Raw genomic sequence first — 27,243 nt, 5'->3', positions numbered from 1 at the left:
ACATTTGGGCCAGGAAGAAGCAGGAGAGGGGGAAAGCCTAGTCAGAGCCTTTATTGCAGTGTCCTGAGGAAAGACAAGGCAGGGCAGGATGAACAACTCAGAATCGGCGAGTGGGCCCTAATTGTCTGGTACCTGGTCCTGGGTTGATTTCAGGCAGTGGAAATATTGGCTTAGTGTGTCAGACCTTGAAAAAAAGATGTTTGGGGGTTTGGACTCTCTCTTTGTAAATCCGCATAAAAAGGGGTGCACTTGGGCGCCTGGATGGCTCAGTTGGTTAAGCGACTGCCTTCGGCTCAGGTCATGATCCTGGGGTCCCGGGATCGAGTCCCGCATCGGGCTCCCCGCTCGGCGGGGAGTCTGCTTCTCCCTCTGACCCTCCCCCCTCTCATGTGCTCTCTCTCATTCTCTCTCTCAAATAAATAAAATCTTCAAAAAAAAAAGGGGGGGTGCCCTTGTAAAGCCCTTTCCTATTTGTATGAATAGCTTAGTCATGGGAGAGGCAGCCTCTCGCTCACCAGCAAGGTCACAAATGTCAGAGCACCAAGAATACAGAAAATAAAGTAAATGTAACAGGCCCTGTGATGGATTTCAAATACAGAAACACAAAGGCTAATAAAAGAAAAAACCACAATTAGAACAGATCATTTGTCAGAAAAGAAAACAGGTACTGTGGGACCTTCTTTCTGAACAACTTCACCCCTCCTCTCTTTCCTGCATCTTTATCCCCAGACGGGATGTGCGATTAATTCTCGGTCCCCAGTGAAGCCCTGGGCTGACATGAGACAGAGGCAGATCCTATAGAGAGGGAAAATCTCTGGCTCTCAGGGGTGGCCTTCTGGATGCTGGAGGTAGCACTCATCACTGTCCCTGGCTCGAGGTAAGAGGGAGGCTTCTGGTCACTAATGAGTCCGTCCATGGCCTCTCCCTTGTCCTGGGGCCACTGCTGAGCTGACCTCCTCCAATGCTTGCAGTTCATGTGTGCACTCGCTTCTTTCCTAGGATTGGGCCAAGGTCTGTCTGGCTCTCCCAGGTTTCACTATCCCTACTGTTCACAATGAGAGCTCTGGCTATAAGTGGATTCAGACTTTTTCAGAAGCTGATTCTTATGTGGCTTTTGGAAAAGGAATTTCCAGTCTTTGCTCTCCTGGAGTGAAGTCACTGATATATATGCCTGAGCTTGCCCTTTCCATGGCAGGAATGGATTATTTTGTGCACAAATATTTCTGCTTTATGTTTGAAAGGATGATGGGAACTCTTCCCTCTGGAATGGGAGATTCTAGTTCTGCATTCTGTCCTTAATATCATCCTGATTTCAATCTTGTACAATCATCTGTCCCTTCAGTTGGGGCTGAATTCTTATCGTGGACCTTTGGAACCTACAGCTTTGGGGTATTGGGGTCCAACTACAAGGGGTGTTCCCTCAGCCCTCCACAGGGCTCTAGCAACACCTGGGATGCTAACAGATTTCCACCAAATACAGTCTGGAGATGAGCCAGCGAAACACTAAAAGCCAAGTTGCTGAGGAGGGCACTGTAGTGGAACCACTTTGAAACTGGTGCTGGGACTCTACCTCCAAATTTAGCTTCAACTCACCATCAAAACAGCTTGTGGGCCGCCTGGATGGCTCAGTCAGTTAAGTGTCTGCCTTCGGCTCAGGTCATGATCTTGGGATCCTGGGATCAAGCCCTGCATCAAGTGCCCCACTCAGTGGGGAGTCCGCTTCTCCCTCTCCCTCTGCCGCCCCCCTGCTTGTGTCCTAATAAGTAAATAAAATCTTAAAAAAAACCCCAAAAAACAGCTTGTTAAAAATGACTTTCCTACTACATTGACAACCAGCATTCATGGTGGAGGAGACCATGGTGTGGTTACTGGAGCCCGTAGTGGCTCCTGATCGCCATTTAACTTCTGAAAGGTTTCCACCATGTCTTAGGTCTTCTCTTAATGTAAGCTAAGGATCAGGGGACCTCTCAGCCTTAACTTCTTCCCTGAACTTCTAAAATTCTTGTTGCCTTAGGTGTTGCTATTCCTTAGCTAGAGTCTGTTGTTCCCTGTACAGCAAACAAATCTGTCCTCTGCCCCAAACGTGACAGTCTCCCTATGATCTAAGGCTTTTTCCTATAGAACATCTATGAACTACAGTCTACAATAAAAGCTGCCCATGCCATTGCCTGAAAGACCTGCACATGCATAGGAATCCAGGCAGAATTGCCCCCAACAATATCCACCCCTCACTACTGTATTCACGCTTACCTGATATGCCCCTGAGTACACTCCTGGGAAACCACTCTGGTTCATCTCACTGTGGAGCTAGCACCAAATCCACTCAATTTCACTCAAAAAGCATTTGATGAAACTACTGTTTTCAGGATGACAGGTATCAGAATGAGGCCAAGCTGCTGTATTCACCTCCATTCTGCCTACGTGTGTCCCATACTGAAGCGGCCGATGAAACGCCAATGCGCATCAGTGTCCTCCTTTGAATGGTATGTGGCTTCTCCTTACATTCATTGTTGACTTTTCCAGAATGGGAAATGAATTAACAACAGGATACTGTACAAAAACATACAATTTATTTTTCCTGGTATGATTAAAGGATTTTATGTTCCTTATCCAGGAAAAGCAGAGCCTGGGTATAGTAGAGTCTTGACTCATGAGCAGGAAGGGGCTGACAGCTGGAAAACACACAGAAATCACCACAACAGTATTCACCAGCAACCATCTGGGATTATAAAAAAGACCAATACAAGCATGAAAGATGGAGGAGAGTAAGTAAAAAGACACAAAGGTGGTCACCAGGATAAGGATGCTCTGGGTGGCTCTGGACTCAGCACAGGATCTGGGGAGACATTATTAGTCCTGTGAATGTGTTGGCCCCACTGCCTGTGCCTGTGCAGGATGAAAACCATGGAGCCACTGGCCCAGATCATGAGCCCAGAAAATGAAACTTCAGAGAATATTATCAACAGTGCATAGAGCGGGGCTGTGACTGTCTCATGATCTATAGTAAAACAGTACCATAAATTTCCTTCGTCTGTGATGTTTTTCACGTTCCGTTTATCAGACACATAAAACACATACACATGAAAAATTAAATTTACAAACATGTACATGACCCAGCAGAAGGAGATGGAGAAGCCAACATACTTTGGGGCTTTGACTTTAAGATCCTTCCAAAAGGAGTTCATGGGGCTGATCCTGATGGTCTGGAACACACTCAAGAGGCAGGTGCTGCTAAGAGATACTCCCCTGCTCACTCTCTGAACATACAAAAGAAGTTTGCATCCAAATTTACTTAAAAAACTGTTTCAACCTGGGTGCCTGGGTGGCTCAGTTGGTTGAGCGACTGCCTTCGGCTCAGGTCATGATCCTGGAGTCCCGGGATCGAGTCCCGCATTGGGCTCCCTGCTTGGCAGGGAGTCTGCTTCTCCCTCTGACCCTCCTCCCTCTCATGCTCTCTCTCATTCTCTCTCTCTCTCAAATAAATAAATAAAATCTTTAAAAAAACAAAAAAACAAAAAAACTGTTTCAATCCAGAAGCCGCCGTTGTCTGGGGGACTCCTTTAGAGAGAAGAACCAAGGAGTTGGAGATGATCAGGTGCTTGAGAATCAAATGGGTGGACCTCACCTTGCATTCAGTGTGGCAGAGGAACAGGTAATGGCAAAGAAGAGATAGTGGGATAGTGGGGCACCTGGGTGGCTCAGTCATTAAGCATCTGCCTTCGGCTCAGGTCATGGTCCCAGGGTCCTGGGATCGAGCCCCGCATCGGGCTCCCTGCTTGGCGGGAGGCCCGCTTCTCGCTCTCCCACTCCCCCTGCTTGTGTTCCCTCTCTCGCTGTGTCCCTGTCAAAAAAATAAGTAAAATCTTAAAAAAAAAAAAAAAAAAAGAGAGAGAGAGAGAGATAGTGCCCACAATTTCAACTGTCGTCAGTGACAGGGAGATTATTCCTATTATCAAATCCCTGGAGGCTATTCTGTCATTCAACATGTTTTCCTAAAAAATTATGGCAACAATTATTCCTCTGAGCAACAAGGCCAACTGAAGTTTTGACACCCAGAACCACTTTCATTGTGTGCTCCTGCTCAACTGCCAAAACTATCGGAGAGACACCTAGTACATTTCAGGTAAAAGTCAGCAGTAAGGGGCGCCTGGGTGGCTCAGTTGGTTAAGCGACTGCCTGCGGCTCAGGTCATGATCCTGGAGTCCCGGGATCGAGTCCCACGTCGGGCTCCCTGCTCGGCGGGGAGTCTGCTTCTCCCTCTGACCCTCCCCCCCTTTCATGTGCTCTCTCTCTCTCATTCTCTCTGTCTCAAATAAATAAATAAAATCTTTAAAAAAAAAAAAAAAAAAGAGTAACTAGAGGGGCGCCTGGGTGGCTCAGTCGGTTAAGCGACTGCCTTCGGCTCAGGTCATGATCCTGGAGTCCCGGGATCGAGTCCCGCATCAGGCTCCCTGCTCGGCGGGGAGTCTGCTTCTCCCTCTGACCCTCCTCCCTCTCGTGCTCTCTCTCTATCTCATTCTCTCTCTCAAATAAATAAATAAAATCTTTAAAAAAAAAAAAGTCAGCAGTAAGGATGAGGGGGTGTTAACCTGGGAGAGGTAATGACAAGTGAGAGCAAATGGAAAGAAAGAATAACACACGATCTTCAGAAGAAGTTGAAATTCGTTAGCCCTACTGGAGAAAAGAGAAAACTTGATCACTAGCCACACCATAAACCAAGTCAACTGTGAATAGATTGCTGATCTAAATTTTAAAGGCATAATATGTTTTTTAAGAAAAATAAAAACTTTCATTTGGTCCTTGAACAAAATATTTCTTAAACAGCACTGAATATATTAATCACATGATAAAATGATTTCATATTAAGGGGCGGTTCTCATCAAAACACCCCACCACACATACAATCTGTAACCAGCTTCCCATTCAATTGATGATATATAAAATTTATGAGCCAAAAGTCATTGCTATGGCTTTACCAACAGACAAATACGATCTCAACAACGTCCACTATCCATTTCCCTGTGAGGGTTTTTCATCATATGAGAGGTTGGAGGAACCACAGTCCACCTAGCACCACACCTAGTTCTTTTTGTTTTTTTAACTTAAATTCAATTTAGTTAACATATACTGTATTATTAATAAATTTCAGGGATAGAATTTAGTGATTCATTAGTTGTATATAATACCAGTGCTCATTACATCAAGTGCTCTCCTTAATGCCCACCACCAAATTACCCCATTCCCCCACCCACCTCCCAACCAGCAACCCTCAGTTTGTTTCCTATAGTTAAGAGTCTCTTAATGGTTTGCCTCCCTCTGTTTTCATTTTATTTTCCTTCCTTCCTCTATTTTCATCTGCTTTGTTTCTTAAATTCCACATGAGTGAAATCACATGGTATTTGTCTTTCCCTGCCTGATTTATTTCACTTAGCATAGTACCCTCTAGTTCCATCCACATTGTTGCAAATGGCAAGATTTAGGTTTTTTTGATGGCTGATATTCCATTCAATGGATATACACCACATCTTCTTTATCCATTCATCTGTCAATGGATATCTGGGCTCTTTCCATAGTTTGGCTATTATGGACATTACTGCTATAAACACTGGGGTGCATGTACCCCTTTGAATCACTATATTTGTATCCTTTGGATAAATACCTAGCAGTGCTATTGCTGGGTCATAGGTAGTTCTATTTTTAACTTTTTGAGGAACCTCCACACTGTTTTCCAGAGTGGCTGCACCAGCTTGCATTCCCACCAACAGTGTAAGAGGGTTCCCCTTTCTCTAAATCTTCACCAACATCTGTTGTTTCCTGAGTTGTTAATTTTAGCCATTCTGACCAGACCACACCCATTTTTTTTTTTTTTAATATTTAATGGGACCACACCTACGTCTGACACCAATTCAAGTTCAGGGTTCCTAAAACCACACACAGTTCTCAGAATTCTCCAGAAGGACTCCTAGAAGTCACCAAGAGCTGTTGTACTCACCACTATGGTTTACTAATCTGTATCTGAAAGGACAGGATACAGATTAATACCAGACAGGGAAGAAGTGTATGGGGTAGAGTCCAGGAGAAGTATGAAAGCAGAGTTCCAGTGTCCCTTCTGTGAAGTGATGGATGTGTTACTCTCCAGACATTGATATTTGAAAATACTCATAACATAATGCCACCAGGGATGTTCACCCAAACCTGGGTGCTCACACTTTTTACTGGAGCTCAACCAAATACTGACTGGATGGCTGGTGTTTATTCTCCTGTTCTAGGGAAGTCTGGCTGATAGCTTTTGTGTTCAGCTACTCCAGAAGCAGACCTGACACTGCATGGCCCAACGTCCCATCATAAATCACTATCAGACTGTCTGGTGGCCATGCCCTGAGATAAACAAAGGCAATACTATGAGCATGACATTCCAAGGGGTGGAGATTATCTTCCAGGGTGTGATGGCAAAGGACAGACTCTGTTAAATTTTGTTAAATTTTCCCTATATCCCCCCTACTCATCCAATATCCCAGTACAGGAATAGAACCATATGGCTGTCAACCCATTCGGCAAACACACAGGAACATGCACATACATGTTCACGCACTCAGGCACACACACACACAGTACACACACTCAAGACTCAAACACACAGAAATACACACTCACATACAGTCTTTCCCATCCTGGTATATAGAGGCTCACACCCACAACACATGTGCACACTGACCACATACAGACACACACATTCATACACACTCACAATACACACCCAAACACCACTGTACTACTCAATTTCACAAAAACCCTCACAAAGTCACCAGGTGTATGCTTCTCAGAAAAATGTGGGTTTTTTTGTTCTGTTTTGTTTTTCTGGATTTCAAGTTATATCACAAAGCTGTAGTAATCAAAACAATACGGTACTGGCACAAAAACAGACACACAGATCAATAGAACAGAACAGAAAACCTATCCTATAATTCTTTTTTTTTTTTTTTGGTATTACACTCTTTTATTTAGAGTTTAAACTAAATGCAGAGCTCTCCACATCTCTATAACAATTTTTTTAAGTTAAAAAGTATTTTTTTTTTACGTTTTTGATGTAGCGTTCGATGATTCATTGTCTGCATATAACACCCAGTGCTCCATGCAATACGTGCCCTCCTTAATACCCATCACCAGGCTCACCCATCCCCCAACCCCCCTCTAGAACCCTCAGTTTGTTTCTCAGAGTCCATAGTCTCTCATGGTTCATCTCTCCCTCCGATTTCCCCCCCTTCATTTTTCCCTTCCTTCTCCTAGTGTCCGCCATGCTATTCCTTATGTTCCACAAATAAGTGAAACCATATGACAATTGAGTTTCTCTGCTTGACTTATTTCACTTAGCATAATCTCCTCCAGTCCCATCCATGTTGATGTAAAAGTTGGGTATTCATCCTTTCTGATGGCTGAGTAATATTCCATTGTATATATGGACCACATCTTTATCCATTCGTCTGCTGAAGGGCATCTCAGCTCCTTCCACAGTTTGGCCACAGTTTGCTGCCATGAACACTGGAGTGCATATGGCCCTTCTTTTCACTACATTTGTATCTTTGGGGTAAATACTCAGTAGAGCAATTGCAGCAAATATCATTCTCAATGGGGAAAAGCTAAGAGCCTTTCCCTTAAGATTAGGAACATGACAAGGATGCTCGCCACTATTGTTCAACATAGTACTGGAATCCTAGCAACAACAATCAGACAACAAAAAGAAATAAAAGGTATTCAAATTGGCAAAGAAGAAGTCAAACTCTCTCTTCGCAGATGACATGATACTTTATGTGGAAAACCCAAAAGACTCCACCCCAAAATTACTAGAACTCATACAGCAATTCAGTAATGTGGCAGGATACAAAATCAATGCACAGAAATCAGTTGCTTCCCTATACACTAACAATGTAACTGTAGAAAGAGAAATTAGGGAATCAATTCCATTTACGATAGCACCAAAAACCTTAAGATACCATGGAATAAACCTAACCAAAGAGGTAAATGATCTATACTCTAGAAACTACAGAACACTTATGAAGGAAATTGAAGAAGACACAAAAAGATGGAAAAACATTCCATGCTCATGGATTAGAAGAAAAAACATTGTTAAAATGTCTATGCTGCCCAGAGCAATCTATACTTTCAACGCCATCTCTATCAAAATACCAATGGCATTTTTCCAAGTGCTGGAACAAACAATCCTAAAATTTGTATGGAACCAGAAAAGACCCTGACTTGCCAAGGAATTGTTAAAAAAGAAAAACAAAACTGGGGGCATCACGCTGCCTGATTTCAGGCTATATTACAAAGCTGTGATCACCGAGACAGCGTGGTGCTGATACAGAAGTGGACACATGGATCAATGGAACAGAACAGAGCCAGATATGAACCCTCAACTCTATGGTCAACTAATCTTCGACAAAGCAGGAAAAAATACCCAATGGAAAAAAGACAGTCTCTTCAACAAATGGTGCTGGGAAAATTGGACAGCTATATACAGAAAAATGAAACTCAACCATTCTCTTACACCATACACAAAGATAAACTCTAAATGGATGAAAGACCTCAATATGAGACAGAAATCCATCAAAATCCTAGAGGAGAACATAGGCAGTAACCTTTTTGACATCGGCCACAGCAACTTCTTTCAAAACATGTCTCCAGGGGCACCTGGGTGGCTCAGTTGGTTAAGCAACTGCCTTCGGCTCAGGTCATGATCCTGGAGTCCCGGGATCAGTCCCGGGATCGAGTCCCACATCGGGCTCCCTGCTCGGCGGGGAGTCTGCCTCTCCCTCTAACACTCCCCCCTCTTATGCTCACTCTCTCTCCCTCTCTCAAATAAATAAATAAATAAATAAATCTTTTTTAAAAAAACACATCTCCAAAGGCAAGGGAAACAAAAGCGAAAATGAACTTCTGGGACTTCATCCAGATAAAAAGCTTCTGCACAGCAAAGGAAACAGTCAACAAAACAAAGAGACAACCCACAGAATCGAAGAAGATATTTGCAAATGACACTACAGATAAAGGGCTAGTATCCAAGATCTATAAAGAACTTCTCAAACTGAACACCCAAAAACCAAATAATCCAGTCAAGAAATGGGCAGAAGACATAAACAGACTTCTCCAAAGAAGACATACAAATGGCTAACAGACACATGAAAAAACGTCCATCATCATTAGCCATCAGGGAAATCCAAATCAAAACCACATTGAGATACCACCTTACACCAATTAGAATGGCAAAAACTGACAAGACAAGAAACAACAAATGTTGGAGAGGTTGTGGAGAAAGGGGAACCCTCTTACACTGTGGTGGGAATGCAAGTTGGTATAGCCACTTTGGAAAACGGTGTGGAGGTTCCTCAAAAAGTTAAAAATAGAGCTACCCTATGACCCAGCAATGGCAGAAAAATGTTCGTATAAAGTAATTATTTTCATGTATCCAAGCCTGTGAATGCAAGAAAGAGGAGCCATGTCTGCAACTGCATTCCTTCCAACTGCAGATCCCAGGAGCACATTTTAAATGTGCAGCATTTCAAAACTTCTCTGAGCTCTGGCTCCGGAAATTCAGGGAGTGGTGAAAAATTTGGTGGTGAATGGCAGTTCATGAGCTGTAACAAAGCAGGAGAACAGGGAAGAGGGGAAGAGTGCAAAGCAATAAAACAGGGATGATGCACGCAACGTGGTGACATGGGACAGTTTTAGTACAGTAGGGCTGCCATAACAAAATATCAAAGACTGGATGGCATAAACAACAGAAACTTATTTCCTCAGAGTTTTTAGGTGACAAAACCAAGATCTAGGTGTCAGCAGGGTTGGTTTCTTCTGAGGCCTCTCTCTTTGCTTGAATATGGCCACCTTCTCCCTGTGTGCTGTTCACATGGCCTTTTTCTGGCCTCACACAACTACATTGCTGCTGTTTCCTAACTTCCTCTTCTTGTAAGGACACCAGTCGTATTGTATTAGGGTGCACTCATTTTTTTTTTTTAATTTTTTTATTATTATTATTATTTTTTTTTTTTTTAGTGTTCCATGATTCATTGTTTGCATATAACACCCAGTGCTCCAGGGTGCACTCATTTTTAACCTGATCATCTCTCTGAAGGCCACATCTCCACATTCTGATGTATTAGGTATTAGGACTATGAAATATGAATTCTGGGATACACAATTCAACTCCTAACAGGAATATACAGAGTGTGGGAGGTGAGAGAGTAGGCAGGATAAAAAGGCACACAGGACTTAAATGTTTCAAGTGCACTGCAGGTCTTAAGGGAACAAGGGGACAACGTGCATGGAAGTTAAGGGTGTAACACAACAGACATTAGTTTGGGGGCCTAGGGGTACAGTGGTCATAAGAACAAGGGGAAAAACGGGGAAGGGAGATAATCAGCAACAGTAGGGAGAGGGTGGGAAAGGCCAGGACAATTCATGTCCATGTGGGCTTAAGAGAACAGAAGGGAGGAAACATACATTTTGTAGGATTTAAAGGTTATTTGATGGTGGGACACAACACTATGACACCTGGATAGATGAAAGGCAGAACTCTTTATTACTAACAGCTCCAAAGAGAAGGATGCCAGGCAGGGCCACGCTGCGGGGAGGGGGCTGTACATGGGGACAGAGTAACAGCAAGCTAGAGCTACAGGAGCAGCTTATGTGTGGAAGCAGAGAGGGGAGCTAGTTTTCTAGAGTTCCCACTGAACTGGCTGACTTGAAACATTTCACAGGTTCAAAACATAAAGCTGTCCCTGATTGTCTGGTACCTGACCCTAGGTGGTCACAGCTGCTTATGTGAGCCCAGTAAAGGAAGTGATTAAGGTGTGGACTGGTCAGCTGCTTGGTCGGGGGAACTGACTGCTCTGTAGCTGGAACCTTGAAATAGCATCGATATGAAAGACAACAACAAAAATGATATGACACTATGTTCTTGGGAGTATGGATGCACTGGACATGGTTAGTGGTCCAGGACTGAAACCTTGCTGGGGGGATAATGGTGTGAGGGAAACAAAATGGGTGTGGGTGATGAAGTCAGCTGGGAAGAGAGTGGGAATGAAAAGACTAAGGGCATCACCTCAGAGGCAAAGGCTGTAAGTATCTTCTGTTATTGCTGATTAAGTTTTCTTATTTGGTTATGATACCATCTACTATACCTGTTCATTTTCAAGGTGCTTTTCCCCTGCTTCATTAATAAGTAATTGCTGGAGTAATATATTTTCTATTTTTTTTAAAAGATTTTATTTGAGAGAGAGAGCATGCACGTGTGCAAGTGTGCGAGTAGGGGGAGGGGCAGAAGGAAGAGAGAGAATCCCAAAAGACGCCGAGATGAGTGCGGAGCCTGACTTGGGGCTTGATCTCATGACTCTGAGATCATGACCTGAGCCAAAACCAAGAGTTGGAGCTTAATGGAATGAGCCACTCAGGTGCCCCTGGAGTTCTATTTTGACATTGTTTGAACAACTTACGGCTCATCTAAGTATTTTAGCATCTACTGATGATTTTTATCTGAGTCAGTTATCAGATGATGGTTGCAAAATAGTTGTTCTAACATTCTACTACCTTTTTTCAAGTTTTTATTTAAATTCTACTTAGTTAACATACACTGCAATATTGGTTTCAGGAATAGAATTTAGTGATTCATCACTGACATACACCACCCAGTGCTCATCAAAACAAGTGCCTTCAGAGCACCTGGGTGGCTCAGTCAGTTAAGCTTCTGCCTTTGGTTCAGGTCATGATTCCGGGGTCCTGGGACTGAGCCCCATGTTGGGCTTTCTGCTCAGCAGGGAGCCTGCTTCTCCTTCTCCCTCTGCCTGCCACTCTGCCTACTTCTGTTCTCTATCAAATAAAAAAACAGAAACAAAAAACAAAACAAACAAAAACAAGTGCCCTCTTTAATACTCATCACCCATCTGGTCCATCCCCTACCCGCTCCCTCCATCAACCCTGTCTGTTCTCTATCTTTAAGAGTCTCTGGTGGCTGTTTCACTCTCTCCTTTTTTACTTTTCCCCCTTCCCATATGTTCATCTGTTTTCTTTCTTAAGTTCCCATACGAGTGAAATCATATGGTATTTGTCTTTCTCTGACTTATTTCATTTAGCATAATACACTCTAGCTCTATCCAAGTCATTACAAATGGCAAGATTTCATTGTTTTTTATGACTGAGTGATATTCCATTGTGTATATATACCACATCTTCTTTATCTTTTCATCAATTGATGGACATTTGTCCCTTTCTGTAATTTGGTTATTGTTGATAAAGCTGCTATAAACAAAGGGGTGCATATATCTCTTCCAATCGCTATTTTTGTATCCTTTGGGTAAATACTTAGTCGTGCAATTGCTGGATCATAAGGTAGTTCTATTTTTAGCTTTTTGAGGAACCACCATACTGTTCTCCAGAGTGGCTGCACCAGTTTGCATTCCCAACAGAGTAAGAGGGCTCCCCTTTCTGTGTTTCCTAACCAACACCTGTTGTTTCCCATGTTGTTAATTTTAGCCATTCTTAAAGGTGTGAGGTGATAGCTCATTGTAATTTTCATTTGTATTTCCCTGATGATGAGTGATGTTGAGCATCTTTTCATGTGTCTGTTAGCCATCTGTATGTCTTCTTTGGAAAAATGTCTACTCATGTCTTCTGCCCATTTTTTTTTAAACTGGATTATTTGTGTTTTGGCTGTTCTTATTTGGTTATGATTTGGTTGTTCTTATTTGGTTATGATACCATCTTTGATAAGTTCTATATATATTTTTTGTATACTAACCCTTACCAGATATGTCATTTGCAAACTCTTCTCCCATTCTGAAGGTTGCCTTTTAGTTTTGTTGATTGTTTCCTTTGCTGTGCAGAAGCTTTTTATCTTGAAGTCCCAGTAGTTTATTTTTGCTTTTGTTTCCCTTCCTCTAGCAAGGTTTCTAGTAAGAAGCTGTTATGGGCAAGGTCAAAGAGGTTACGGCCTATGTGCTCCTGTAGGATTTTGATGGTTTCCTGTGTCACATTTAGCCCTTTCATCCATTTTGAATTTATTTTTGTGTATGCTGTAGAAAGCGGTCCTGTTTCATTCTTTTGCATGTTGCTCTCCAGTTTTCTCAACACCATTTATTGAAGAGGCTTTTTCCCACTGAATACTCTTTCTTGCTTTGGTGAAGATTAGTTGTCCATGTAGTTGTGGGTTAATTTCTGGGTTTTCTTTTCTGCCCCATTGATCTATGTGTGTGAGCGTTTGTGCCAGTACCATACTGTCTTGATCACTATAGCTTTGTAATATAAATTGAAGTTTGGAATAGTGATGCCTCCAGCTTTGGTTTGGTTTTTCAAGATTGCTTTGGCTATTCAGGGTCTTTTGTGCATCTATTCAAATTTGACGATTGTTCTAGCTCTGTGAAAAACACTGATGGTATTTTGATAGGGATTGCTTTCAGTAATATGGAAATTTTAACAATATTTGTTCTTCCAGTCCATGAGCATGGAATGCTTTTCCATTTCTTTGTGTTATCTTCAACTTCTTTCATCTGTGTTTTACAGTTTTCAGAGTACAGATCTTTTACCTTTTCAGTTAAGTTTATTCCTAGGTATCTTACGGTTTTCAGTGCTATTGTAAATGGGATCAATCCCTTGATTTCTTTTCCTGGTGCTTCATTATTGGTATATAGAAATACAACAGATTTCTCTATGTTGATTTTGCAACCTGTGACTTTACTGAATTCGTGTATTGGTTCTAGCAATTTTTTGGTGGAGTCTTTTCAGTTTTCTAGAGTATCATGTCATCTGCAAATAGGGAAAGTTTGACTTGTTCCTTGCCAATTTGGATGCCTTTTATTTCTCTTTGTTCTCTGATGCTAAGATAGGACTTCCATTACTGTGTTAACTAATAGTGGTGAGAGTAGACATTCCTGTATTGCTCCTGACTGTAGAGGAAAGGCTCTCAGTTTTTGCCCATGAGGATGATATTAGCTGTGGGTTTTTTAATATATGGCTTTTATGATATTGAGGTATATTGCCTCTATCCCTACTTTGTCGGGGGTTTTTATCAAGAATCGATGTTGTACTTTGCCAAATGCTTCTTCTGCATCTATTGAGAGGATCATATGATTCTTACCTTTCTTTTACTAATGTGGTGTACCATGTTGACTTGAGATATTGAACCACCCTTGCAGCAACCCTCCCACTGCCTTTACATGTGTATTAGTTAGCATTCCTGTGTAAAGGAGAGGTTTCCTTTTTCCCCTTCCCTACATCTATTATCACAATACATTCAAGATTTCCTTCCTATTTGCAGTGACATATTACTATATATTTTTTTGCTGCACAAATTATTCCAAATGTGCCCACTGGGGGTTCTTCACCCTGGCTACATCCCATCAAGTTTTGTTTGTTATCACAAGTTAAAATATACAGAACATAAAATGTACCCCCATGTTAGAGTGTACAATTCAGTAGCATTTCACACATTCACAATGTTGTGTAACCATAACCACTACCTACTTCATCATCCTACACAGAAAATTAGCCATTAAGCAGTACAGTTGACCCCTGAACAACACTAGTCTGAAGGACGCAGATTCACTTACATGTGGAATTTTTACAGATCAGTACTGTAAACCATTTTCTCTTACAATTTTCTTCACATTTTCTTTTCTCTAGCTTACTTTATCGTAAGAATACAGTATACGATACATAGCATATATAGTATATGTTAGCTGTTTGTTACCTGTAAGGCTTCTGGTCAACAGTAGGCATTAGTAGTTAAATGTTTGGGAAGCCAAACTTATATGCAGATTTTGATGGCACAAGGAATAGGCACCCCACCCAAATGTTGTTCCAGGGGCAGCTGTAATCGCTATTTCTTCCTGCCCCAAAACCCCAGCAATGACTGCATTTCTTTACTTTCTGAATCAACACACTGAAGACTCAGCTCATATTCTCTCTTCCCTAGCCTATATTAGGCCACTTATTCAAGGAGTACTGAGTGTTTTTATGTAGACCGCTATTTTTTTTTGTTTTCTGTTTTTATTAAAACTTTAGTTAACATACATCGTAATATTGGTTACTGGAGCAGAATTTAGTGATTCATCATTACATATGACACCTAGTGCTGATCACAACAATTGCCCTCTTTAATCACCCATCTAGCCCTTCCCCCACCCATGTCCCTCCATCCACCCTCAGTTTGTTCTCTATCATTTAGAGTCTCGTATGGCTTGTTTCTCTCTCAATTTTTCTTTTTTTCTCCTTCCCACATGTTCATCTGTTTTCCTTCTTAGATTCCACATATGAATGAGAACATATGGTGTCTGTCCTTCTCTGACTGGAGGTCTGGCATCAGTGCACAAGCTGTTAGCTCGAGTCGACTCCAGCAGCGCCTGGACCCGAGCACTGGGACTTGTTACATGGATGATGAGCGCAAGAAGCCGTGTGCTTTGTGTGCAGCCAACCCTTGCGCCCCCGCGTGGACGGTGGGGCAGTCTGTGTGCAGCCAACCCTTGAGCCGTACCCCACTTGAGACTGAGCCCCACAACCAGGCTGCGGCTGAGAAGGCCTCCCAACAATGCTGGTCCTGCTTAGGTGCAACCTCTCCTACCTCACAACTGTGCCCGGGTCTCCCGGCCCATCCTGCCCTCGTCAGGACCAGGGTCTATAGTCCACACCTGATCCCACCACATCTGGACCCCCTGACCAGACCCCTCGACCACCCACAAGACCCAGCTCCTCCCCAAGACCACAGGCCAGGGCTCAGATTGCGCTCTTCATGCAAACAGAACCTGAAGCACAAACCCTTTTCCCTCTGCCCCTCCCCCTGCTCGTGCTCTCTCTCTCTCTCAAATAAATGAAATCTAAAAATAAATAAACGAAGCACAAACCCATCTTTTCACTACCACGTGTTCTGCCCTCTCCAGGTGGGCCCCCGACTTCGCTCATTCCCACTTCCTCCCGGCCCAGGACCTCGCGCATGCGCTCCACGGGGCGCACCGCGTATGGACCCTCGCCCCACCCCGGGGACCTGAAACCAGTGTCCCCTAAAATCTAGATGCCCCCGAGGGCGGCACCAGGGCCCTGGGACTCGCTACTGAATACACACGGTTAAAGGCGCCACCAGACTCCAGTCCAGAACAGTCCCTCTCACAGGACCCTCACACCCGCCTGTCGCGCGCGCTCAGGCTCTGGAGCAGCTGTGACCGCAGCGCTGAGCTGCCCGCAGCACGCAGTCCCCCTCCCTCCTTGGGGCCCCGCAAGCACTACCACACCAGCGTCTGCCCACATTCCTCACAACTAACCTTGCAGAAGGACAACCCGCTGCTATCCGCAGTTCCTCAGCCGGAAGAGCGAAAGGCCCCTGAGGGCCCGAAGCCACCTGGGAAAACACGAGGGTCCGCTGACCCTGGTCCCAAGTGCGCAGGCGCAGGGAGGCAGTAGCCCCACCCACATTCGCGCTTGCGCAGAGGCCACCCACGAAGGCCTGCCCCGCCTAGGGCTTAGAGCCTGCAACTTCACGCCCCGCCGTGGCTCGTGGGGTCTTCAGACTTTGGGCTACAGCAGCCCCTCCCTCCCCACAGGAATCACCAGTCCTGGCTCCGTTCCGTTCCTTCCCCTTCATTTGCTAAATGCAGGGAACCCCCAGTATTTATGTTGAGATGTGATGGTAGCGTGTAGAGGACCAGGTGTGCTCTGCTCGCTTTCTCTAGTGTTGCTGAAAGAGGGGCTGGTGTTGGGGGGATGCTATGGAAACAGGGTTCTGAGGAGAAGAGCCCCCGGCCCCCAGAGACCTTGTTGAAAAGGCTCGTTCATGGGCCCCACCCCAGGTGTATCTCAAGCTCTTAGAGTGGGGTTCTCCTATGGATTCGGTTTCAACAGGAATTCAGGAGATGCACATACAAACGACACCTTGAGAGGCGATGTCTGGCTAAGTGGTCCTCAAGGCTGGATTCCCGTTAGGATCACCTGGGAGGTTTTCAGAACGACCATGTCCTGTGCCCAGTTCCTGCTCATGGACGGCCATCCTACCGCTGTGTACTCTCACGGTGGAGGGGGCTCTCTGGGGTCGTTCTTACAAGGTGAATGTTTTCATTCACGACAGCTCATCCTTATCACTTATGCATCGCCCAAAGCCTCCTCCCCAAATGCCATCACACTGGGGATCCGATTTCACCATGAGATTTGGGGGTAGGGAGGAATAAATATTTAGTCTCTTACGTTGATGTAACTCCTTAGCAGATGTTTAACAAGACACACATTTTTATTTTTTATTATGTTCAGTTAGCCAGCATATAGTACATCATCAGTTTTTGATGCAGTGTTCAACGATTCATTAGTTGTATGTAACACCCAGTGCCCATCACAACCCATGCCCTCCTTAATACCCATCACCCAGTTACTCCATCCCCCCACCCCTCCCTTCTGTAACCCTGTTTGTTTCCCTGAGTCCAGAGTCTCTCATGGTTTGCCTCCCTCTCTGATTTCTTCCCATTCAGTTTTCCTTCCCTTCCCCTGTGGTCCTCTGTGCTATTGCTTATGTTCCACATATGAGTGAAACCATATCATAGTTGTCTTTCTCTGCTTATTTCACTAAGCATAATCCCCTCCAGTTCCATCCATGTTGATGCAAATGGTGGGATATTCCTCAGCCATCAGAAAGGATGAATACACATTTATTTTCTAACAGTTCTTACATCAAAAACATAGGGGACCTTGGCTGGTTACTCTGTTTAGAGTGTCACCATCTGAAATCAAGGTGTCAATCAGCCTGGGCTTCAATTTCCAGAGCCTGGGGTAGAATCCACTTCCATAACCTTTTACGTTGTTGGCACAATTAATTTCCTTCTTATGGTTTCCACATGTGCTCACCTACACTTCGGCTTCGAAGACAGCACTAGTCGGTTCAATCCCTCTTATGCTTCAAATCTCTGATTTCCTCTTCTATTGACTCTCTCTGGCTTCTCTCTTTTGAGGCCTCATAGAATTACTCTGGATCCACCACATAATCCGAGATAACATCTCTTTTTAAGGTCAGCTCATTAGTAACCTTAAACCCTCCAATTCTTTTCACTTAGTATCATAACAAAGCCAAGACCAAAGCCAATAACCCCCAAATTGGAGATGTGGCCATTGTATTATATCAGTGGAATTTTTGCAATTAAAAAAATATTTTAGGGGCGCCTGGGTGGCTCAGTTGGGTAAGCAACTGCCTTCGGCTCGGGTCATGATCCTGGAGTCCTGGGATCGAGTCCCGCATCGGGCTCCCTGCTCAGCGGGGAGTCTGCTTCTCCCTCTGTTCCTCCCCCTCTCATGCTCTCTGTCTCCCATTCTCTCTCTCAGATAAATAAATTAAAAAAAATATTTTAGAAATTATTAATCTGTCTACAACTCTGTTACCTCTGGTTCCCTTTTCTTATGGTTTCTTATAATGAAAAAACACAGGAGCGATATCCTCAAAATTTTCAGGTATCCCATGTCTTCTTGTTACATTAAAGTGCACAAATAAAGATTATTAAAGCTCATACAGGTAAAATAAAGTGTTAGATTCTAGAAATATCACAACACATAAAAGAATCTTCATCAGATCAGTATTGGGGCATACAATTTATTCGACCCAGAACAGATCATGAATAAATATGCAGAGTTTGGGACGGGATAGCTCTTACCAACACTTGCAACGCTGGATACCAGTAAACAGCCTCTACAGCCTGAGCCATCAAGGTCACATCCTGCTTCTGATTTCCCCAAGGAACGGTGAGAATGCAGTTGAGTGTCCCTATCCAAGATTGCACCTTCCCTCCTATACCGTATGGTCTATGTCATGATGTGAAAGGCGCATTTTACAGAAGAAGCAAGAGTTTTGCCTCCTGAACTGAAATTAGAAACTGCCCACGAAGCTTGTGATTTGAGCATAAATCGGAATTACTGAATAGAGTTCAGTGGCCTCCAATCTGCCCTGTGCCACCACCATCCCTCCTGGTTCCCTGGCTCCTCTACCCCAGCATGTGCCCCTCCCACAGCAACATCACCCATGCCCACACCCTAGAGCTGGAGCCACCTGCTAAACCTCCACACACCCCTCACCTGCAGTCAATCCTGTCACCCTTCTGCTTTGCACTCCAACCTCCTTCCTGTCATCTTTTTAACAGCTGTCCCTACCTAAGTACTATTCCAGGGACTATGGTGCGAACCTCCTCACCTTCCATCGATTTGCAAACCATACCATCCGAACTCTACTTTGTCTTGCAGAACATCCCAGTCCAAATTCCAGTATCTCAGCCCATTCTCTGGATCCTCTAAGCCCCACACCATCCAGTGCCCCAGCCTGAACTCCTACACAAACCCGATCCTCACGCACAGGCATTACCCCATCCCTATCACCCCTGAACCTTTCTCCTGGCTCCCTGGCTCCCTCACTGCCCTGTGCCTCTTTTGCCTCTCTCCTTGTGTCCACAGTCTCCTCCAGGGTCCCTCTCCTCTTCCAACATTCTCGATCTGCTTGGACCATGCTGTCTTCCGCCAAAATCCACCTGCCCCACAATATTCCCCTTCCACCTCTCCAATCATGATTTTAATCCCTCCAAGACCTTGTCTCCTGTGAATTTCACCAACCATAGACTAATAATATCTTCCCTGTGAAGAGCCCATCCCCATTATTCCTTCCATTCCCAGGAAACCCTGCACCTCTTTTTTCCCAGATCCCAATATGCCTCACTCCCTTCACTTCCTGGCACACTTTGTGTCCTTGTACCCTCACTTGAGAATGCCTCCCTGCAACAGTGAGCACACTTTTGTCTTTTATCCCTCAGCCTTCTTTCCTCTCGTGCACTCTCTTCTCCCCTTACCCCAGGACCTCTGCACCTTGTCCTTATGTTTCGTTCACTGCACCCTCTCTCTCACCTGCTCTGTCACACACCCATGCACTGCCATTCCCCTACATACCACAACGTTCCTACCACACGTCCTGACCTAGGGTGATAATGCTCAAAGAAATTTTTAAGAATCTATGTTGCAAATACTCTCCTTGTGGGTAGTTGCAGGCTTGGAAGGACTACAAATGATAAAAAAGAACCCCCATTTATGGCATCCAGAGGTCTGGAGATACAACTCTTCTTCTGTATATGAACATGTCATTAACACACACACATATACATGATGAATGTGTATGTTGACATTACGAAAGTGAATGTGAACTGTGAGTTTGAGTGAAGGTGTGGTGAACATTAAGGTCGATGAGGGTGAGTTTGTACGTGTTCAGTATGTGCCTGAATGTTTGTGAGTTTCAAATGTAATTGTGTGAGTACATGAGTGACCATGTATGTTTCTACTAGTATGTGAGTATATGTGAGTGTGGGTGTGCATATACACGTGTTTCCATCTGCTTGTAAGTGTGTAAATGAGTTCATGTTTGTGTGCAGTCTGAGTTGCCCACCATGGTGGCTCTGACTTGAAAATGACTGCTCACTGCATAGTGAACCTGCATCACATGTGGACTTGTTTGTAGGGAAAACCAAAGGATCAGTTTCAACTCCTAATTTGTATTTCTTCTTACCAAAGCAGTAAGAGCTCATTACTGAAAATTCAAACACAACAACAACAAAACAGTAAAGAACTGTTGTAACCATGTGATCCTCTTGAATTAAGTACCTGAGGGTTGGCTCATCCAATATTTACAGGACTGGTAGAATCTTCTGGTTGAGCCATCTGATCCTGCTGCTTTAAATCTGTGACACACTCTTTTAGAAACGTCCTTCTTTCTTCTGTGGATATTGTTCTGTCTGTATTTCTTATGAGTAGAGGTCAATTATGGTAAAGCATATGTTCCTAAACAATTTTCCCATTAATTGGCAGTGAATTATTCAAACAAGGCCAAATTCATTAACTTTGATTTGTAAAATAATTTCTATACCATGTTATTTACATCATGTTCCTCCTTTTACTTGTATCTCTGAATATTCTTACCAGGTATTTTGTCTCATTGTTTCTCTACTAATAAACTTAATTGATGGTTCAGTTCAGTGGTCAGAAGATTAGCAAAATACTAGTTTCTGGGTAGAGAAACTTCTCTGGGAAGTGCAGAATCCAGTGAGACACACAGACTTAGCCACCAGTCCCTCACATGTCAGAACTCAATATTTCTTCATAGAATACCTTATCTACCTACAGGGATCAAGGGGGAAAAAAGAGCCTCACAGAAATACTCAAAATAGTCTCCTATGGGGTTCTAACTAGAAACTCATAATTGTTTTTCATAATTAACAACTGAGGGGAAAATTTTCAGAAACATCTTCAGCTCCCAAACCCACACTCCCAGTGTGGCTATAAATGAAATACTTGCAGTTGTGAGGGCGGGGACCTCACAGAATCACAAACCTCTATCTCAGGGTCTGGCTGCCCCCCTCCCACAAACATACTGGCTGCCGTGTCCTTCACACTGAGCCCCTCCTGGCAGCAGGAAGGAGTTGGTGAGGATTTCTACTTCAGACTGAGAGGGGTGTCTGTTTAAGAAAAGGGATATCAAGAATCTGGGTGAGTGATCATATCAGAAAAGGGCAATCTTCTGTGTATCACCTGATTCATTTTGAAAGCCATGCAGGAAGGTGTAATAATTCTGAGGTTTGCACTCAGCTAGGAAAGAGAGATGGGATCCTAGATTTTCACCAATCCCTGATGGCTCCTAATGCAATAAAGGTCATCTTTGCTCATAGTGACTGTCGGTGTTTGCTGCAGGTAATAATACACACAGATTTTTAAGCCCTTAAGGACTGAGTGGTAAAATCAATCTGCTGTACAGTCCACGTCACAGGAATTGTAGACTAAATGTTCCGGGTTACTAGGGGTGCACCTGTAACACCTCCATGCTTGTAGCGAAGACTATGAAGAGTATGCATGTGGTGAAGAGTACGTCCAGGAAGCATCTGATCCTGTGCAGAAAGTTTATCATCCAAATGGTAATGACTTGAATGGAAAGATGTCTCTAACTCTGGATGTATCACGAAATTATGGGGACATTAATTGAGTGTGCACCAGAAACCTCCACAATCTGTCAATGATAGTGAAACTTACTCATTTTGGAAGTTAGGAAATGAGCACGTAAGGAACAGTTGACAAAATGATGATGCATTCCAGATGGCAGCTGTCAGGTGCATATCATGTTCTTTCCACCCATTTAAAAATTATTCTACTATCGGGGCACCTGGGTGGCTCAGTCAGTTGAGCATCTGTCTTTGGCTCAGGTCATGATCCCAGCGTCCTGGGATCGAGCCCCGCATCGGGCTCCCTGCTCGGCGGGAAGCCTGCTTCTCCCTCTGCCTCTGCCGCTCCCCCTGCTTGTGCTCTCTCTCTGTCAAACAGGCAAATAAAACCTTTAAAAAAATTATTCTACTATCAATACAAAAACCCAGTACTTGGATTTAAAGAGTGTGTAAGAATACATGCCTTACAGATGCCAATTTGCAGTGATGTATTTAACGTTAATATCATTCACAAATCTGAGGGCATTGTTAATAGGTTTACTCAACTGAGGTATTAATAAGTAGGTAAGTGTATCATTTGAAATCAATACTAACTTAATTTCTGCCTTACACGATTACTATTTTATCATGTGTCAGTGTTTTATGTCGCAAAGTTTACAGAATTACATGTGATTATTCAACAACTCCTGTGATTGCTGCCATTACACTTCGTTCCTGACATAAAAGCAAATTAGTCTTTCTGTTGCCATCTTGGTATCAAGCCAGACTTGCATCCACTACATATAACTTGTCAGGGGACAGGCTCCTGCAGTATTCTGCCCACAGTGCAGGTACATTTACTAAGATATTGAACACTTTACCCATAATTGATATTGTCCTGTTGAATAAATCGTTACAAGTGAACGGAAAGTTGTTGTAATGAAAATTATAGAATACCACCACTTTACAATCAAACCACAAGGTGGCAAATCAAAACTGACTGCAGGTCTGGATTTCGATGAACACAGCTGCCCAGCTTTCTAGCAGACCATGGTGGCTCAGTGCACTACCACGGTTTCCAGCCCAGCTGGTGGCCAGTCCCCACACAGCCTGGAGGAGCAGATGTGGACAAATACTTAACCTCTCTGTGTGTCTGTTCTCTTCATCTTTTAGTTACATCCACAATAGTGCTAGCCTCATAGATTTGTGAAGCGTGAAGATGTTCTCATGTGAGTGCCTTCGCAGGAGAGATTTTACATTATAAAGGCTCTTTAAAAGTTCTACATTCAGCCCTCAGAAAGCTGTTATGAAAAAATAAACATTAAATAGGTGTTTCCAAGGGGGAATGAATGGAAAGGGGAACATACTGGATTTCAGCTGACGTGATCCATGTGGCCCATGCCTTATGTTCCCATGCAGGACATTCTAGCTCAGAAGGCAACTAACAGTGACTGGGAAGAGAGAAAATGGCCAACAGGGAACTGGCAGTAGGACTGATCTTCTTAACACAGACTACGGTTGGCATCCTGGGCAATTTCTCACTTCTTTGTCATTATGTCCTCCTCTCCTTCACTGACTACAGGTTGAAGTCCACAGATTTCATTCACAAGCACCTGACTGTGGCCAACTTCTTAACCCTGCTCTGTAGGGCAGTCCCCCAGACCATGGCAGCATTTGGGTGGAAACATAGCCTTAATCACTTTGGATGCAAACTTCTTTTCTTTCTTCACAGGGTGGGGAGGGGAGTATCCATTGGTAGCATCTGCATCTTGAGTGTCTACCAGGCCATCACAACCAGCCCCAGAAACTCCTGGTGGGCAGAGCTTAAAGTAAAAGCTCCCAAGTACATTGTTCTCTCTATCTTCCTGTGTTGGATGCTGCAAATGCTGGTCAATGTCATTTTTCCTGTCTACTTAACTAGCACATTGAGTGAGAAAAACATCACAAAAGGATGTGATAAGGATTTCGGATACTGTTCTTTGGTTCGTCATGACAAAACCAGAGACTCGTATGCAGCACTGTTGTCATTCCCTGATGTGCTGTGTTTGGGGCTCATGCTCTGGGCAAGCAGCACCATGCTTTTCATCTTGTACAGGCACAAGAAGCGGGTCCAACATATACAAAGAACCATTTCCTCCAGGTCCTCCCCTGAGTCCAGAGCCACCAAAACCATCCTTCTTCTGCTGAGCACCTTTGTCTATTTTTACACCCTCTCCTCTGTCTTTCAAGTTGTTTTGACTCTTTCTGATGATCCCAGCTGGGTCCTCCTGAACATCACTGCAATCATGGCTATGTGTTTCCCAACTGTCAGCCCCTTTCTGCTCATGAGCCACAACTCCAAGGTACCTAGGCTCTGCTTTGCCTGGGCAGGGAATATAAAATCCCCTCGTCTTATGAGAAATATGTAAACTGTATGTATTTCTACAACATACAGTTGCCAATTCATTCATCCCCCTCAGGGTCCTAAATAAAATTATGAGCCCAAGACAACAGTAAACAGGACATGCTGAGCATCTTCTTCAAAATAAACAATAAATCATAACAATATTGTAATGAAACACCATTATCTTACAAATACTTATATAATTGAAGTTTTCCTAATACTGCCAGTAAAGGAGTTCAGAATTTATGCAATAATAAACACCAGGTCTTGACACAATCTGGGTATTACAGAGAAGTCTTCAAGTGTGTGGCTTTCAATCTAATGCAATAAATTTCCAAGAAATGAACCTGGCATGAAATTTCAGGAAAAGGTACATGAACATGGGTTAGAGCGTGGCCTTGTCCTTCCTCCAACTAAAGAAAATAATTTCCCCACCACATAAAGAATAGCCTGGGTGCGGCTGGAGGAAACATCCATTCTTGGGCAGTAGTGTTTCTGGGAGCCAGTTACAAGTTTTGTAGGTAAGTCATATCCTTAGAGAGATGGCACTGATTTGTTTGAAATATGAGGTGATGAAGGGAGATGGGCATGTTTACCATATTTTCATGTAGAAATGGCCAGATTAAAGAGGAGCAGGGCAAAGGAAAGCACAAAAACAAAAATACATTTCTGCTGGTATTTAAAGATAATCAAGTGAGTGCTGACGATGTAAACAGACATGTGTTGAGATCTGGAGAAAGCAGAGTTTTCTCTGTTATGTTAAGGAGACTTGGGCATATTGGCAGGAAGGAGGTTTGGAGACCCAGGCTCAGGTCTCCTTCAGGGCACACACAGTCCTTTGTGTCATTTACACGGAGCCTAAGCTGGGAATTAGAATCCTAAGCTCATCCTTTTCTTTCTTTCTTTTTTTTTTTAAGATTTTATTTATTTATTTGAGACAGAGAGAATGAGAGACAGCATGAGAGGGAGGAGGGTCAGAGGGAGAAGCAGACTCCCTGCCGAGCAGGGAGCCCGATGCGGGACTCGATCCTGGGACTCCAGGATCATGACCTGAGCCGAAGGCAGTCGCTTAACCAGCTGAGCCACCCAGGCGCCCTCATCCTTTTCTTTCACCCTCGTTTAGCTACATTAAGAGAAACCAGCCAATGTTATCATGTTTATAAGTTATCTAAAATTGTGTGCAGGTAGCAAATACATGCCATCCATATACTTTTTATTTTTTTTAAAGATTTTATTTATTTATTTATTTATTTATTTATTTATTTATTTATTTATTTGAGAGAGAGAAGGTGCGAATGAGTGGGCGGGGGTGTGGAGGAGTAGAGGGGTAGGGGGAGGAGGGGGTAAGAATCCGAAGCCAACTCCATGCAGAGCATGACCAGAGCCAAGAGTCCGATGCTTGACTGACTGAGCCACTCAGGCGCCCTTGATACTTACTTCTTTTAAATGGCTGATAAGGAGTGTCAAGGACAGATAATCTGTGATGTGCTTCCTTTTACAATTTTTTTTTAAGATTTTATTTATTTATTTGAGACAGAGAGCATGAGAGGGAGGAGGGTCAGAGGGAGAAGCAGACTCCCTGCTGAGCAGGGAGCCCGATGCGGGACTCGATCCAGGGACTCCAGGATCATGACCTGAGCCGAAGGCAGTTGCCTAACCAACTGAGCCACCCAGGCGCCCTACAATTTTTTTTTTTTTTAAGATTTTACTCATTTAAGAGAGAGAGTGTGTGAGAGAGCACAAGCAGGCGGAGTGGCAGAGAGGGAGAAACAGGCTCTTCACTGAGCAGAGAGCCCGACGTGGGGCTCGATCCTAGGACCCTGAGATTACGACCTGAGCCAAAGGCAAATGCCTAACTGACTGAGCCACCCAGGAGCCCTCTTTTACGATCTTTAATTTTTTTTTTTTTTAGATTTTATTTATTCAAGAAAGAGGGAGAGAGCATGAGAGAGAAAGCAACCATGAATGGGCTGAGGCAAGAGCAGAGGGAGAAGCAGACTCCTCGCTGAGCAGGGAGCCTGACATGGGGCTCAATCCCACACCCTGAGATCATGACGTGAGCCGAAGGCAGACGCTTAACCAACTGAGCCACCCAGGCACTCTTCTTTTGCATTTTTAAATCTAATCAGATTAGAAAGCCACTTCTAGAAACCCAGGAACCAGCTCAGAAAACTCATCCTTAAATCTTGTTTCTCTTGACCCACTCTTGGTCACAAGTGGAATGATTAATTGTTTGATATTCCTAAAATGGAATTCTATACAGCCAGTGGATGAGTCACAACAACATACAACCATAAATTCTCAAACAACTTAAATGAAAAAAGTCAAATACAAGAGTTAATGCTCTATTATTTTCTTTACATTAAATACCAAATAGACAATAATAATGTATGCTGGCAGAGGTCACCACTGTGTTTACCCTGTGAGGGGTGACAGGTAGGGACAGCAATGGGAGCTTCCAGAGGTCTGATGATATTCTGTGCATTGATATAAGTGCTGTGTACAGATATGTCATCAGTATGCAGTTTCATTTTGTGCACTATATCTGTATTTTTCAATTTAAAAAATACGTATCACCAATAAAAACCATGGGATATAGTGAGTACATTTATGTATAATGTCCTTACATTGTGAAGGAGGAGTTTAAACGTATTGAAGAAAAAGACTCTTAGAATTTTTCAAATCAGGGGCGCCTGGGTGGCTCAGTCGTTAAGCGTCTGCCCTCGGCTCAGGTCATGATCCCAGGGTCCTGGGATCGAGCCCCGCATCGGGCTCCCTGCTCTGTGGGGGGCCTGCTTCTCCCTCTCCCACTTCCCCTGCTTGTGTTCCTGCTCTCGCTATCTCTCTCTCTGTCAAATAAATAAATAAAAATCTTAAAAAAAAAAAGAATAAAGTCAACAATAAGCACTA

At 43.6% G+C, this 27,243-nt stretch overlaps 2 protein-coding genes across 2 annotated transcripts; one reads left to right on the top strand and one right to left on the bottom strand.

Moving 5' to 3' along the window:
* Window positions 1-1,761: 1,761 nt before the first annotated feature.
* Window positions 1,762-19,308, bottom strand: LOC117997982 (vomeronasal type-1 receptor 4-like). The gene is given in 3 exon segments (XM_034986507.1): window positions 1,762-2,831; window positions 2,834-3,300; window positions 19,196-19,308. Coding segments are annotated over 3 exon segments (948 nt in total). The 3' UTR covers window positions 1,762-2,463.
* A 4,108-nt stretch (window positions 19,309-23,416) lies between these two features.
* On the top strand, window positions 23,417-24,358 carry LOC117998050 (vomeronasal type-1 receptor 4-like). Its single transcript, XM_034986574.1, has one exon. It carries the CDS (start codon window positions 23,417-23,419, stop codon window positions 24,356-24,358), a length of 942 nt encoding a protein of 313 aa, XP_034842465.1.
* The last annotated feature ends 2,885 nt before the right edge of the window (window positions 24,359-27,243 follow it).

This window comes from Mirounga leonina, unplaced genomic scaffold (assembly GCF_011800145.1).
Source record: "Mirounga leonina isolate KUSES-001 unplaced genomic scaffold, KU_Mleo_1.0 Mir_376, whole genome shotgun sequence".
Classification (NCBI taxonomy): domain Eukaryota; kingdom Metazoa; phylum Chordata; class Mammalia; order Carnivora; family Phocidae; genus Mirounga; species Mirounga leonina.
This window is presented reverse-complemented; position numbering and strand designations above follow the sequence as displayed.

Excerpts from the sequence above, each read along its gene's own strand:
- LOC117998050 (XM_034986574.1), top strand. The coding sequence starts at position 23,417 with ATGGCCAACAGGGAACTGGCAGTAGGACTGATCTTCTTAACACAGACT.